This window comes from Antennarius striatus, chromosome 1 (genome assembly GCF_040054535.1).
Source record: "Antennarius striatus isolate MH-2024 chromosome 1, ASM4005453v1, whole genome shotgun sequence".
Taxonomy (NCBI): Eukaryota; Metazoa; Chordata; class Actinopteri; order Lophiiformes; family Antennariidae; genus Antennarius; species Antennarius striatus.
The window spans coordinates 12,754,242-12,769,730 of NC_090776.1; the positions used below are offsets into that span (position 1 = coordinate 12,754,242).

General features: G+C 46.6%; 1 protein-coding gene across 5 annotated transcripts in view; it reads left to right on the forward strand.

The window, feature by feature from the left end:
* The window catches only part of cbfa2t3 (CBFA2/RUNX1 partner transcriptional co-repressor 3), a 36,100-nt gene extending 21,508 nt beyond the window's left edge, over window positions 1-14,592 (forward strand). For 2 of the 5 annotated variants that reach the window (XM_068336420.1, XM_068336737.1), the window contains exons 3-12: window positions 411-652; window positions 773-862; window positions 1,684-1,865; window positions 3,593-3,876; window positions 4,407-4,492; window positions 5,597-5,888; window positions 6,286-6,354; window positions 7,076-7,129; window positions 8,441-8,631; window positions 9,043-14,592. In XM_068336420.1, coding sequence (XP_068192521.1) covers window positions 411-652; window positions 773-862; window positions 1,684-1,865; window positions 3,593-3,876; window positions 4,407-4,492; window positions 5,597-5,888; window positions 6,286-6,354; window positions 7,076-7,129; window positions 8,441-8,631; window positions 9,043-9,441 — 1,889 coding nt within the window. In that variant the 3' untranslated portion in view covers window positions 9,442-14,592. The remainder of the gene's footprint in view (window positions 1-410; window positions 653-772; window positions 863-1,683; window positions 1,866-3,592; window positions 3,877-4,406; window positions 4,493-5,596; window positions 5,889-6,285; window positions 6,355-7,075; window positions 7,130-8,440; window positions 8,632-9,042) is intronic. The other 3 variants (XM_068336576.1, XM_068336654.1, XM_068336493.1) reach the window with 3 other exon arrangements.
* The last annotated feature ends 897 nt before the right edge of the window (window positions 14,593-15,489 follow it).

Below are 15,489 nucleotides of genomic sequence, written 5' to 3' on the forward strand. Positions count from 1 at the left end.
CCTATTTTTGGCTCCTCTTTAACAAGTTCCTCTTATAGTTGTGTCCTAGTGAGTGGGGGGTGAGGAGCACCAGAGTGGAATAGGCTGATACATGGGGGGGTCAAATGGTCAAATGGTGCCATTTGTTCAACAGCTGAAGTGACGGCAAACACACACGCTCACACACACGCTCACAGCTGAAAATGGCAGAGCTGAAGTCACTTGTGATATCATGTGTTGTGTGGGAGTCAAACTTCACTGAGGTTTGCTTGACTTGTGGTTTTTGTTAAACTCACAAACCCTTTATCTTCCAGGAGAGGAGAACCTCCTCATCCTACCCCACCCACCCCACGTAGATCTGCCAAACGCCTCTGGGCTCCTCCAAAACTACTGACCCAGTTTGTCGTCTCCTTCTGTCTGTTCATCTGCAGTGCTGAATGGGAGCAGCCATTCCCCTACGTCGCTGAACGGCGCTCCGTCCACTCCCAATGGCTTCAGCAATGGACCGGCGATGTCCTCCACGGCTTCGCTCTCCAACCAGCAGCTCCCACCAGCGTGCGGCGCCCGGCAGCTTTGCAAGCTGAAGCGCTTTCTGACCACGCTGCAGCAGTTTGGCAACGACATATCACCAGAGATCGGGGAAAGAGTACGCAGCCTCGTGCTGGGACTCGTGGTGAGATTTCTTGCGAAATTATTTTGATGATGTTTCCAACGACGTGCATTCATTCATTCAGAACCGTTATTGAGATGCATTGTGTTCTGAAAGCGTGATTCTTTGTTCTCTCTCACGCAGAACTCCACGCTCACCATCGAAGAGTTTCACTCCAAACTTCACGAGGCCACAAACTTCCCTCTGAGACCGTTTGTTATTCCCTTCCTGAAGGTAAGCGTTCGGGCACGTATTGATGCGCACGTATGTAGGTGAGCTAAATCAAGCCTCGCTTCTTCAATTGGCAAACCCGAGGATTACTCCTGGTCTCCATATGGCCAGTGTTTGGGACTGTGTGTTCATTTGCATGCACATTTTTTGTCTCCAGACAGACATGTAGGTTTATACTAAACAGACACATCCATTAAGGTCCAAATCTGACACCTGAGGGCCCTAAACCTCTAATAATAGTATTAGCATTAACGATAATAGCTATAATAGACATATTCGTTCAGATGGAAGCCTCTTACTGTCCACATTTGACCCACAGGTCACCATCGGTGACTTTTGCTCTATATGGTACTTAAAGTATTATGTGTGATACTGTGGGATGCGCTTGGGAATATCCATTGAGAGGAGAAGGAGTGTGTCAGGCCTCACGGTGTGCAGTGATCCTCCACATCTGGGACAATAAACCAATGCCTGTCCTATATCAACCAGACAGGTCTGAGAGAGCTGTGTGTAAAACACACACACACACACACACACACACACACACACACACACACACACACACACACACACACAAGCGCGTGGCAGAGGAAGGTGTCAGGGGACCTGTCTTATCTCATCCTGTCTCTTCATCTATCACTTTCTTTTTTCTCACACTAACCTGACATTATTTCACTCTCACCCTATCCATCTATCGCTCCATCACGAGTTCCACACTCCTGTCTTGTCCTCCTCTACGTCATCCGACACATATCTATATCTTTTCCTGCCACACGTATTTCCTAACCCAGAGCCGTCTGTATTCTTGATTTCTACCCCTGAAGGCCAACCTGCCCCTCCTGCAGAGAGAGTTGCTCCACTGCGCCAGGCTGGCCAAGCAGACTCCGGCTCAGTATCTGGCCCAACACGAGCAGCTTCTGCTGGACGCCAACGCCAGCTCGCCCCTCGACTCCTCCGAGATCATGCTGGAGATGAACGAGCATGGCAAGAGGAGGACCCCTGACAGGTAGCGGCGCTTTAAACACACAGAAAAGTCAGACTTCACCCACGCGCATGTGCAGACTCTCCCACAGTCGGTGTTATTCGTGAATTATTTCAGGGTGTTTCAGAATGCCAAGCGACGAGGGGAGTGAATAAATCCTCTGTGCGGGAGGCGGAAGTCTGGACAGCCTCGATGCCAGTCAGGCTCTGTCTGCTGTCTGAGAAGGAGGGGTTAGATAAATCCAGAGGAGGAAAATAAAGACCATGTCTGAGGAGCGAGAGCGAAGTTGGGGGGGGTCGAGGAGAGTAGATGTCACACAACCAGAAAGCAGCAGCGGCTTGTGGTTTACGATTATCCCACATTTTTCCCGTGCTATGAAGGTGTCACGAGAGAGAATTAACTGCCCCCCCCCCCTTTTCCCTCCTCTTGCCTTCAATCATTTCCCACCTTCCCGGATTTCACTCCCTTTCTCCCCCCTTGTTCTCCCAACTGCCTGACCCACAGGCTCCCGGCAGCTGCCCATATGTCACGGATGCATCCAGATGGTGATGTACTGACCGTAACACCGAGTACATCCTGAGTGGGGGGGGGGGGGTTTGGGGTGCTGGAAGCTGGAGCAGAATGCTCAATCCCACTGTAATCTGCACACCTCCGCCTCCCGACCTGTGACTTACGGGCAGGGCGGCGGCGGAGGAGGAGGGGGATGAGGCTGAGGCAGGGCCTACGTCGCGCCAGCTGTTCCTCCGATTTGTCAGATAGAGCCAGAGATTTGTACTTGTGTAGCCAACACACACACACACACACACACACATCAGGATAAGAATGAACACACACACACACACACACACATGTATAAGAGCACATCAGCTTCATAAAGCAGCCTTGCATTTAGTCGCTTTTGATCCCCGGGATGATAAAGAGTGATTTCCATCCAAATGCCCCACTATTGCCATCCAGCTAAACAGATTAATATCAACACTCCCGTTTATAAACTGTCCAGATGGCAGGAAAAACACAACCTCTCGCACACATCTACACACAAAAAGTATGCAGGCACAAATAAGTGTCGCTAAACATCTGTTAAAAACGCCGTATCCGGCCCATATTGCCCCTTAAGCCCAAGAGCAGGGTAGGACTCGCAATCTAAGAGTGGACTGAGGGATATTCACATTAATAGCCTGAGACGAAGGGTGCGCTGCTGGACTTGGCTTTGTCTGATGCATATGGCGAGCAGCTGTGCTAAAGCTTTGGAAGGCAGCGACCATACTGTAGCTGAACAACAAGCAGCTCTCAGCAGGGATACGTGTGAGTGCGCTTGTTTGCATGCACCAGGCCGGAGTAGTGAAGTGTTACTGGTGTGATATTTGACGATATGTTCTAATAAAAGTACATGGCAAACTACCGGTATTTTTTCTTATATGAGAAATTATCCATCACCAAAAGTCACAAGGATCCGTTTGCATCTAGAATCCAAGTCAAGGGCCGTTAGCCTTTGTTAGCCTGATAGCTTGCTTTCCTTCCTAAATTTGATGGACATGGTTTCCCAAACTGAAATAAGTGCATAGCTGTCACCTTGTGGTCGTGGTGAGGTGATAAACTCTGACCATTGATCCCATACTGGTGGAGAAATGCTGCATGCCTCATTCTGTGCCTGACTAGCTCGTGTTTCTACCCATCAAAGGACTGTATCATCTACTTCCTGTCTTTGGATTACCTTCTTAATTCCCCTTCAACTTCGTTTTCCTCCCCAGGACCAAAGACAGCTCAGAACGAGATGGCTTGCACCCAGAGCACCTGGCCAAACGGCCCTGCACCATCAGCCCCAGCCAACGCTTCAGTCCCAGCACGGGTCTTCCTGCTCACCCGCCTCCCAATGGCCTCCCCACACACCCTCCTAACGGCCTGTCTCACCCGCCTAACCCCCAAATGGGACCCCAGCACTATCGCTTAGAAGACATGGCCCTGGCACATCAGTACAGAGACGCTTACAGACACAGCGAACACCGCGACGCCCGAGACAGGCACCGGCAGACAGGTACAACAGCTGCGACACGTTCTCAGGGTCAAATAAATGTTGGGTCTGCAGGCCTTGGAGGTCAGGACTGTGAGCACGTGCGTCTGAAAGTGGGGTGCATGTAGAGAACAAAGGCCAGTTGTCCGTCCTGTGCGATAATCCTCATGGCAGTGCATCTATATAAAGACCACAGCCATACATGCCCTTGTGCTCCAACTGTGGCGTCCATATATGCCACCCTTTTGCTTTCCCAAAAGGACGGAGACGAATTCTTAGCCAAACTGTCTCACTGTTTAGACCGGAGGCTGTAGCATGGGCACAGGAGCACGAGTCATGAGTTAGTTTTGTTTTTTTCCATTAAAATGCATAGACAAAGAGAAAGATAGACTTCATATAACAATAAATTTGGTGTAGAAACAGAAAAGCAACTTCACTTGCTGGATTGATTGTTTGCTGTCTACATGTGTGATCAAGTCGCTCACGGGCAGGGCTGACTTTTCCCGTTAGCGAAGGACCCGGCAAACTGAGAACACCCATGTGTTTGCTCCCAGCAGTGCACGGAGCCCGCCAAGAAGAGGTGATTGACCACCGCCTCACGGATCGGGAGTGGGCAGAGGAGTGGAAGCACCTTGATAACGTAGGTAGCAGTGCGGCGGACGTGTTTTTACCCGCAGTGGAGAGGTTTACAGCCAAACGTATGACGTGACAAATTCACAACAGACACCTACAGTAACTGACTTCCTGGCATTTTAAGTCTACAAAGATGAACTCACGTATGAAAACACACACACACACACACACACACACACACACACACACACACACACACACACACACACAGTAGAAGGGCTCCAGATGGAGCTCAGGACCCAGCAGAGAGCAGCTCCAGCTGGGGAGAGCAGCTGAGACAAGAGCTGCAGTCATGGAGAGAACCAACCAGGCCTGGACCAAAGCCAAATTAGAAACACTTCACTGAAATAAATATAGCTAACACAGAGGGGGGAGGGAGACGGGGTGGGGGGAGGGAAAGATGAATGGGAATAATGATATGGATTGAATGCCAAACATGCTAAACCCATTTAGTTGTATCAGGCTTGATCTGGAAGTACTGGGCACTGTGGAGGAAAAAAAACAAAAAACGACACTGTTTACGGCGGCGAGGGGAAAAGGAGGGAAAGGAGAGGAAATCTGTTGAGCTGGCAGAGAAAACAGAGCAGAAGGGTGGAAGGAATTGGCTCAACGTTCTCATCAGCAGCCCAGCTGTTACATTATCAGTGTTGTAATGCTCTTAGACATTGAAATTCTCTGATGAGCGCACAACAAATGAACAAATAGACACACACACACACACACACACACACACACACACACACACACACACATACTGTAGGTGGTGTGTGCTTTGCACTGCATTAAAGCGGTGTGTAGATTTACAGCTTGGTGAGTCGAACATGATGTGTTACCTTTTCAATGGGCTTGGTTTCTGTGGGTTGTGGGGTTGTGGTGGGGTTGGAGGACAGCAAGGGGGGGGGGGGGTCACTAAGAGGGATCAAGGGGTTAAAACAAGGGGTATTCTTCATGTTCCCCCATGAACCACACATAAATATGTCATTAAAACAGTAGTCCCGCCTTAAAACAGGTTATTTATTTTGGTCTTAATTTCCCACACTTTGTGTGATGAACCCTAAAATCATGCCTGCCCCCCCCCCCCCATTTTAACACCTCCATCCCATCTCTGCAGCTCTTGAACTGCATCATGGACATGGTGGAGAAGACGCGCCGCTCCTTGACGGTGCTGCGCCGCTGCCAGGAGGCTGACCGCGAGGAGATGAATCACTGGATTCGGCGCTACAGCGACGTGGAGGAGATGAAAAAAGGTGGGAGCAACGGCCAGCACTGCCTTCCTCCTCCTCCTCCTCCTCTTCCTCCTCCTACTACTCACCACAACTCCTCCTCCAACACAGCTAGCAGCAGCGAGTCACTGCCCATAGGAACCTCCTCGGCTGCCGAAAGGCAGACGGGCAGACAGACAGGTAGACGAACACACGCAGGGTTATTTTTTGGCAAACACTCACAGTGAGGTAGGGCTTATCGGAATATCACATGTCAATACAGACACACAAAGTTGCATTGGCCTATTTTTTTCCTGCAGATTTAGCTCAGACTATGAAACGTGATCAGCTGATTCCACCCTGAAGCTGCCAGCGTGTTCATTTATATTTCAGATGTGTGTTCTGTTCTAACTGCTGTCCCAGAAATGGTTGAAAAAGTTAATCATAGCTTATTTGCTGATGTTGCCATGCACATAGTTTTTATAGTTCTCGATACATATCAAATTATAAACTATGTGAAGACTCACTGTGTGTGTGTGTGTGTGTGTGTTTGTGTGTGTAACCGTACACTCAGCGTACGCCTGCTTGTGTGTTTCAGAGATCCACAGGGACTTCCTACACCGGCCTCCCTCAGGATACCTGCCGGAAGAGATCTGGAGGAAAGCTGGTAAGAGCCAAGAGTCTCCCTCCTCTCTATTGTCTTTGGGAGTGACCCCACCCAGACCGACAAAAACGCACGCAATCACCATCATCAGCCTCACGCCCCTTCCTCCCCCACCACCCCATACCCAAGGTTAGAAAAGGCAGATCAGAGGCCACGTAGCCGTAGGTCCATCAGGGCGATGGGTCGGAGGTCGTCCGTGTCATCTGGGCTAAATGTGTGCCATCTGTCACCACTATGAAAGGCCACTGCAGTTAAACCAGCAGTGAAAACGCAGTCACCTGCATAGCCTCAGCAGCGCAGCGCAGGTGGGAGATTAGCCCCCCTCCTCTGCGCTAAAAACACTCGAACTTACGTTGTTTTTACGTCACGTTTGTCCTCTAATTGATTGCAAAAGTGACAAATTCAGACATTCAGAAACACGGATACAAAGAAGCTTTGTCTGGTTCAAAGTCGGAAGCAAATGCATTTTTTAATTCATGTCAGACGGAGCTCCTCCCAAGATTCATCTGGCTCAGCCCTTGTCCACCCCACCACCACCACCACCACCACCACCACCACCTCGCCATCCCCTGCCCAAAGTCCCAGCACTATTATGTTGCCGTCATACTCCAATACCCCTCAGAGGAAAGATGCTGCTGCTGTCGGCAAAAATACTACGCTGCATTTTCACCGGCTGAAAAAAAAAAAAAAAAAGCTCTTTTAATTGCAGTTGTTTTTCATACAGGTACCACAAGTATCCCGCTCTCCCCAGCACTAAAGCACCTCCAGAACAGGCAGGGTGAGTAACACCCCTCACGACATCTCACACATCTCACATCAAGTGTGTGCTTGTTTGTGTGTGTGCGCGCGCGCGCATGTGTGTGTGTGTGTGTGTGTGTGTGTGTGAGTGTGTGAGTGTGTCTTAGACAGCGTGTGTCACCTTTCCTCTGTCTCAGCAGCCAGATCCCCCTCCTGATGCTGCTGCAGCGGCTTGTGCTTTTAATTAAACCTAGAAGAATGTTTTCCGGTCGGGTTTGGGTTACCACACTGAGGCGCTTTTGAAAAAATAAGACCCGAAGTGTGAAAATCAGACAGAAACAACACATTTCAGGGACTTGCAGAACCTCTGTGGAATTAAAACATTAATATTTGCTGCCCCCGTGTTTTCCATTAAGTGCTAATTGCCCGAGCATCTGCTATGCAGCCTCCTTGATATGAATTAATTGAATTTGCAAACTAATCTTAGTGGTGCATGCATTAGGCCAGATAATGGAGAAGCTGCAGATAATGCAGATAGTGTTTGCATGAGAGAATGGATGGAGGAAGAAAAACACTAAGGAATAGGTGAGGTGAGGGAAAAAACATCAAGATGGAATTTGAAGTATACGAACTTTTTGGTGTATGAGCAAAGGGTTAACACACACATACACACACATACACACACACACAAACACACACACAAAATAACGTCTTCAGTCTCTGAAAACAAACTGAAAACAAACAAACGATTGACTGAAGTTTTTTCAGGTCCGATCATTCATAAAAAAACATTCAGAACCTTTTTGTGTTGAAGGTCCATTTAGTCCTTCAGATCCAGATCAGGTCTCTGTTCTTTCCTTGGGTTATATTCTCCACTTTAGTTCTGTGCTGTCAGTGATGTCAGAGCTGTCACTAGTGGATCACTAGTAACCCACAGATCACCTGTGACATGAGTGAGGTGACACACCTGCGCAGGTAGTTGTAGCGGCCTTGAGACAAGTTGGTTTTGCAGTCAGTGAGGATGTTTAGGTTCTTGAGCGTGGGAAGAACATCATAGGTAGCTCAGGTGATGGAGCTGATTTGGCTTCCTTCCGTTTCCCAAAGATCCGTCCATGTGATCTTACGGTGCCTCCTCCTGTTGCCGCACATGAGAAGGAAAAGACCGCAGGAAGTTTCTATTTTAAAATGCCATCTGGAAAAAAGTCTTCCATACTCACATGGCAAATTAAAGAGGCTCAATAGAGGATGGAGAATGGCAGGGTGGGATGATAATCACCCACTCTAACTCTCTCTCTCTCTCTCTCTCTGTCTGTCTGTCCTTTCTGTGCGTGTGTTTCTATGTCGCTCTCAGAGGAGGCGGTGAACGAGGTGAAGCGACAGGCCATGTCGGAGCTGCAGAAGGCCGTGTCGGACGCGGAGAGGAAAGCTCACGAGATGATTTCAGCCGAACGCTCCAAGATGGAGAGAGCGCTGGCCGAGGCCAAGAGGCAAGCCTCCGAGGATGCACTGACGGTCATCAACCAGCAGGAGGACTCCAGTGAAGTGAGCATCACAGACCCCCCAGCCACACTTCCTCACCCTCTTCCTCCTTTCACTCGTTCTCCTTCCTCACTCTTCTTTGGCTCCATCCACACCCTCCTGGGATACGCAAGCGGTTGTCATAATTATCGCAGAGGCAATCCGGTTGTCTGCCCTCATAAAAACAGAAAGACCCAGATGGTTGGAGTCGGGTGCCAGGTGGGGGTTCGTGACAGAGCAGTTGACCACCACCTGCTGGGAACACAAACTAGCGGTGGTGGACGGTGGGAATGAGATGATGAGAGGTAGTAGTAGAGGTAGTAGCCTAGTAGACTAGGCTATAAACATGACTTCTGTTAGGTTTGGACATCTTGATTGTGGTAACACAAAGAGACTTATTTCTGTCAACCCACTCTACCCCCACTGTCTCCCCAGAGCTGCTGGAACTGTGGGAGGAAAGCCAGTGAGACGTGCAGCGGCTGCAACACGGCTCGCTACTGCGGCTCCTTCTGCCAACATAAAGACTGGGAGAAGCACCACCACGTCTGCGGTCAGGGCCTGCAGGGGCTGCCCGGGGGCAGCAGCGTCCCCCTGGGCACCCCCTCCTCCTCCTCCTCTTCCTCCTCCAGCTCTTCGGCGTCCTCCAGCGCACCCCCCATCCACCCTGAAAGCACCCCGCCGGGCGGACCCCTGTCCCTGGCGGGCCAGAACAGCATCACGGGAGGGGCTGGCAGCGGCAGCATCTCTGCCAGCCCGAAGGAGAGCAGTTCCAGCAGTGCCTCTCGCTCCACCACTCCGGCCACCCCCGCCCTGTTGGACGCCACTTCTCGCTGAGGTCCCATCCTTTTAACACCAACGCGACGACGCCCACACTCCACACAAAAAAACAAACTGAGGAATCTTCACCACACACTGCTCCCCTTTTCTCCTCCACGAAAGAAATTCTTGTTCTAAGCTTTCTGGAAATCCTGTTATCTGATTATACACGTATCTCCAATTGTCACCTAGACCCCCCCCCCCTCTCCCCATGCAAATAAAACAGTCACAGCCACAAATACAAAGATTCCAGGATCCGGTGCGGTGGAACGCATGAACATGTCTCCTATGTGTGTTCAGTTACAGAAACATATCAGAGTTTGCTAAAAACGAAAGCTTTGACTTGAATGTGTGAGGAAAATGTGCTCTCAGTGATGAACCAACATTAATTACTGTCCACATAAGGGTAAAACACAAGGGCTGTGGTAAGGCAATATCAATGGGGGGTGGGGGGCGGTGTTAGCACTTGGATTAGATTTCCCTTTAATTTTAATCTACCAATGAGAGAACAGTACCCAGCCCTGACACGTGGTCCCAACCGTGCGCGGACGCGACAGTTATTCTACGGTGTCCTGATAAGGACAAGAAAGGAACAAACTTTTTTTTTAATTATTTTGGAACGAATGAGGGAAGAAGGTGGGATTAATTCCTCATAAACACAGTTTAGTATTTATGAACTGGCTTTAAAGGAGAATAAAGAGAAGTCCAAATATCCTAAATAAAGATTAAATAGCGATGCTGATGAAGCTGATAACAATATGAGAATAAATTAATTTTAAACTGCTAACTACCTTGCTAGCGAGCCAAGAAAATCTACACCGGACTCACCTCTCTGAACCCAAATGAATTCAAAGATGAAAAAAAAAAAAAGAAATGACATGATCCAAACCTTTGTATTACACTGCCAAAGTGATAAAGCGATAAGGAGAAAGCACTCATCTTATAACCAAACGCAAAGCAACATCACCTCCTCAGCAGATAAGCCAGCCCTGAGAGGACCGGGCTGCAGAGAGGCTGTAGAGCGGGACCCAGAGGAAAACAACAAAAATTTAAAAAAAACACTGACTTGCTCAGATTTGCAGCAGATGTCTGCGGTCTGGATGACACTACGATTCCTCAGTGATGGCCCAGACTAGTGAATATGGACAAAGCTGTGAAATTACCTGTGGGAAAGACTTCAAACGTAATGGACGGAAACCCTGCCGCAGTGTGATTTTTATTTTACTTTATTTTATTTTACCGTGAATGGTAACAAAGAGGACAGACAGACAAAAAAAAAATTAAAAAAAAAGGAGTAAAGGAAAAGCTACACTGCCTCAAAGGAGATGACGGTAGTGGAGCTGCCAAAAAACCCCACCTCAAAACAAGCTTGAAGACATTATCTGAGAATGGGCTGCAGACTTTAGAGGAAAGGAAAATTGTTTGAAAGTCCTCTTTTTTCAAAAAAACAACAAACAACAACTCCAAAAAGAGGAGCAAGGAATCTCTGTTACCTTCATTTTTGCTCCCACCTTTTCCAAAGGATGACAGACAGACGAAAGAGCCCGGTAAAGTGTGGTTCTCCTCTTTCTACCTCCCCTCGCCCCCTACACCACACCTCCCTACTACTCCCCGACTACTTGACCCAAGTCTGCCCCCCACCCCCGAGACGCAGTCTGCTTTGGACAGAGCCTCAAAGTGGGATGGGTTCAAAACCTTGTAGATATTGTTCCTCATTTCAGATTCCAAACGTGTCTCTTGTCGCTGATGTCCACATGTGCTGCCCGTGTTTATATCCACCAAGATGGACTCAGTTTTGTTGGTTTATTTACCTTTTTTTTTTTTTGTGTTCCTTTATTGTGTTGGGACTGAGCGGCAAAGTTTTTGAAAGGAGGCCCCCGCATTTTATTATGGTTTGATTTTTGTTGTATCTATATTAAGGAGATGAAACCCCTCTTGTAGAATATTTTGTATTGCTCGCATTGTAAAACAGTGAGAGGACGGAGGTGCAATATGAAGAGAATTCAGCTACTGAATGGAACCTCAGCAACTGCCCATAGGGTGTCATATAATAGATACATATAAATATATTTAAAGTAACATCAGTAACTTAATGTGAATGTACATAGTATTTAAAGAGGTCCAAAAATGTGTTTGCCAAATAACAGAAACCTTTAAAATTTAATGTCCAGGATATGATTTTTTTCCCCCTCACAGTTCATTTATTTCTCTCATGCAATTCAGTTTTGTCATCCAAAAAAAAAAGTAATTAAACGGTCATGTGACCAATCCACCCCCACCCAGGTAAAGGAAACAAAGTGGCCCCTCCTGCCGAAACTGGGCCCCTAATGGAAAAAGAATGAAAACAGATTCAGGGAAGATGAACACAAACTTCTAGAATATTATCTCAATGCGTCAACTTGTCTAACTTGTTTAATCTCCTTAATGTGAATGGGGGTGGGGGGTGGGGGATAAATGGGGAGTGGAGAGACCGAGCCCTAAACGTCCTTCCGTTCTTCATTCACCCCTGGTCAGCTTTCACCCTGCAGGACGAGACCAGAATCGAGGTCCTTCATACCAAATTTAGGAAACTCTCATCACGTTAGACGTTCTCTTTCTCACCATCCTTTTCGCTTAAGCTCCGCTGTGTTGGCCCTCTGTCTCGTCAATCTATGTGTGAGTGTATGGGGGGGGGGGTTTTAATCACATGCAAGCTACAATGAACCTCTAAACCTACAGGCTCTCGAATATTTCCTTTTATCCCAGTTTTTTTTTCCATTCTTAGATGTAATATGAGGAAAAACTGAAGCTCTGATACAATTCTTTTTAATTCAAGTCAGTCCCGTCATATTTACTGTGGTTGAAAACATGTTCAAAAGTGTCCAACCAGGGGAACAGACAGGAACAATGCTCCCACAAATCAGATACTGAATCCACACAGTAGGCCTCAGACACACTTGGACCAAACTTGAAGCAAAAGTCACTTTTAAGCTTCAAATTTTTTTCTCCTTTTCGGTCCCGACACATTAAATTTTTCCAGAACTATCTGAGAGGTTAATTCAAAGGAGATGAGCTACAAGGGACCCCATCTGCATCGCATCTTTGTACGTGTGTTATGATCACCACGGTAAAGGTGCTGACTTTGACCTTTTTGTGTCTTTTCACTCTTCCACCCCGTCATGACACCCCCCCCCCCCCACACACACACACACACACTAGCTACCTCCTGTGACCATACAGCTAACCACCAGGAGAGGTTGACCTGGATTTTTGAAAAGCTGGGCCGAAAGCAGACACGGGACACGCGTGCCGGAAATCATTCGAAATACAGACCTGAATGGAGCTGCCGCTACCCACGAAGTGGAAGAATATTTCTTTTTCACCAGACCTCACCTCTCACATCCCATTAACAAAATCAATACTGCTGGAATTTAGTTAGTACAACCCTGCATGTTACCTAATTGAACACAGAATCAACCACGACATACCATTTAATGTCCAAAACCAATAAAAGCACAGACCAAAGTTCTCCTGCATTGCTATAGTAGGCTTTGACACAGTGTGTATTGACAGACTAGAAATAATGGAGGTTAGAGCTCCACCACAAACGTTAACCAAAGTGTCTGAAGTGCACACAATCAGGGCCAGAGGGCGCCCCGCATGCGCCCTGAAGTCTGAGTTCGAAACGTACACAATTCTTTTTTACACCAATCAGAGTGTTTGTTGTCTACGTATTGAGTCGTGCTTCTGGATAAAAATGAAATAACGGAAGCTTCTCCTGATTGTGTATTCAGACAGTTAAAAAGCCTTGCAGAGGTTCTGCGTGCGGTGGGTGTTTTGTTCGCGCCCTTGTGCGTGCGTTTTTGTACAAACAAACAAAAAAAAACCAAGAAAAAAAACGTGTCTTCTTTGTACAAACTACTTGAATTCCTCAGAGCTTTAATGAACCATCAAACAGAGTCTAGTGATAAATAGATTCACGACATGTAGCAACATCTTCGTGTAGTAAAATCGTGCGTTTGCGTCAGAACCATCACCACTAAGGCAGTTCCATTCAGGTCTTTACGCGTTTGTCACGCAGCTCTGTCTGCGGGTAAGGCCTCGGATTAACTCAACAAAGCCGACCCCTAAACAGACGTGTCATAAATGACCAAAAAAAAAAAAAACTCCAACCAAAATTAACAACTTTCTTCTTTGCATTTCATTTCGGTTTCTTTTTTTCTCTCATCTTTTTCTTTTTGGCGTTCCGGCATCAGAGAACCTCCACGAGGTTCGACTCTGCAGAACGCCCAATCTGGCTTTCAGATGAAAGGAACGAACTTTCCTCTTCTCTGAGAGCCTCTTTCCCTTTTTTGAGTTCACTGGACAGGATACGAAACATCCTGCAACACGAAGACCGGCGCGGATGTGATCTTCGTGCGTAACGCACGACATCCGCGTCAAGGTGTGGCGCTCTTCTCACTTTTGAAAACGTTCTATAGATTGCAAACACATAAGGGCTGTGCTGTTGTGAATACCATCTGAAGAAGGGTCTCTGAACACTTTTTGTGAGCCACTTTTTCGATTTTGTTCTACTATGTACATGATATGGGGAAAAACGCATGTTTAGAAGAGACAAATAATAGAAAGTTGGCATTTGTCTCCACAACCCCGACCACTAACTCTGTCAATGAAGTTTCAAGGCTCCTCTGATGTGACAGCGACACATCCCTCCTGTGAAACAGGCACTAATGAAAAGCTACAGTAGAAAGCTGACACTTTGTTTCCTGAAAGCCATAAGCCGTGGCTCAGGATGGTCCTGTTTTTAGCCTTTACATGAACTGATAAAAGGTTGCGTTTTTTTTTTTATATATGTGTAGGGAAGCATTCTATACTGTATTGTGCAATACATTATTACAGAAAAATCATGTTTCTGTAGGAAAGGTTGGCGCTTTGAAGATCTTTCTCTCCTGTTTTATTTTCCCTCTTCAGAAGTTCCCTCCCGTTGCCGTTTTTAGACAAAGTTAACTGTGCCAGAAGAATTAAATTCTGATTTGTATTTATTTCTTGCATGCTTTCCTCCCTGTTGCTAATACCGCTCTTTAACTGTTCGCTCTGTTGGATGTGTGAAGCTGTAAAACATTCTAATTCAGGTTATTGTCTGTGTTGAACAATGTAACTGTGTAATTAAAACATGAAATGAAACATTCATCGCTCTTGTTGTGTCTCATCTTTACATGCCACTGCATTCTGAGATGATACCCCCAGAATGGGAAAATTACCCATTGGCTTCAAGCGATTATGTGAACTTCAATTGATTTGCATTTGCTCTTCTCTGCAGAAACACAGCAGATGAATATTATAGTCCAAAAACACAATTATTTTATTTGAAACATGTTCTGACATTTTGATATAGTATTACTAAAAACATATTTGAATACTTCATATTTATGATGTCATATTTGTGTTTTGAAAGTTGCTCAACGGGGGTTAGAGTTGTACTTTATCCATGTTGCATCCATTGAACACACAGCGTCACAGCTCCTCCTTTACCCTCTGTCCTCCTTCAGGTCTCCTCCTGACTCCATCCTTTTGCCTCCAACAAGAGCCAGAGTCACTTCCCTCAGTTCCTTCTCCATTTGTGGAAAAAAAAACTTCATAGTAACCTTGTCTTTGTCTATGCTCTTGGATCCCAATTGTAGTTTGAATGGAACACACAAATTCTTTAGATTTAAATCTCCATAGAATTATAAAATCTGCTATAGGTCCAGACGTTTCCATTGAAAAAAAGAATTCTGTGCGAATGTGTGTACCAAATAGAATAAGGATAGAATAATTACATTTGGAGAAACATTAAGTGATAATTCACTTCATATATACATGATGTAACTTCATAAAAGTAAAGCAGAAGAGGAAATAAATGGACATTGTAATATCATTTATTCGTTTTCCAATTTGATCTGATTTCATACCACTGTAAATATCAGAAATGTGCAACATGATGTTAAAAAGAAGTGAATTCCATGCCGCTGCTTCAGTTTCAGCTTCCAAAAGTAAGCAATGCCACCTGTTCCTTGTTCCTGGAAAGATTCACCTGACATTTTTGTG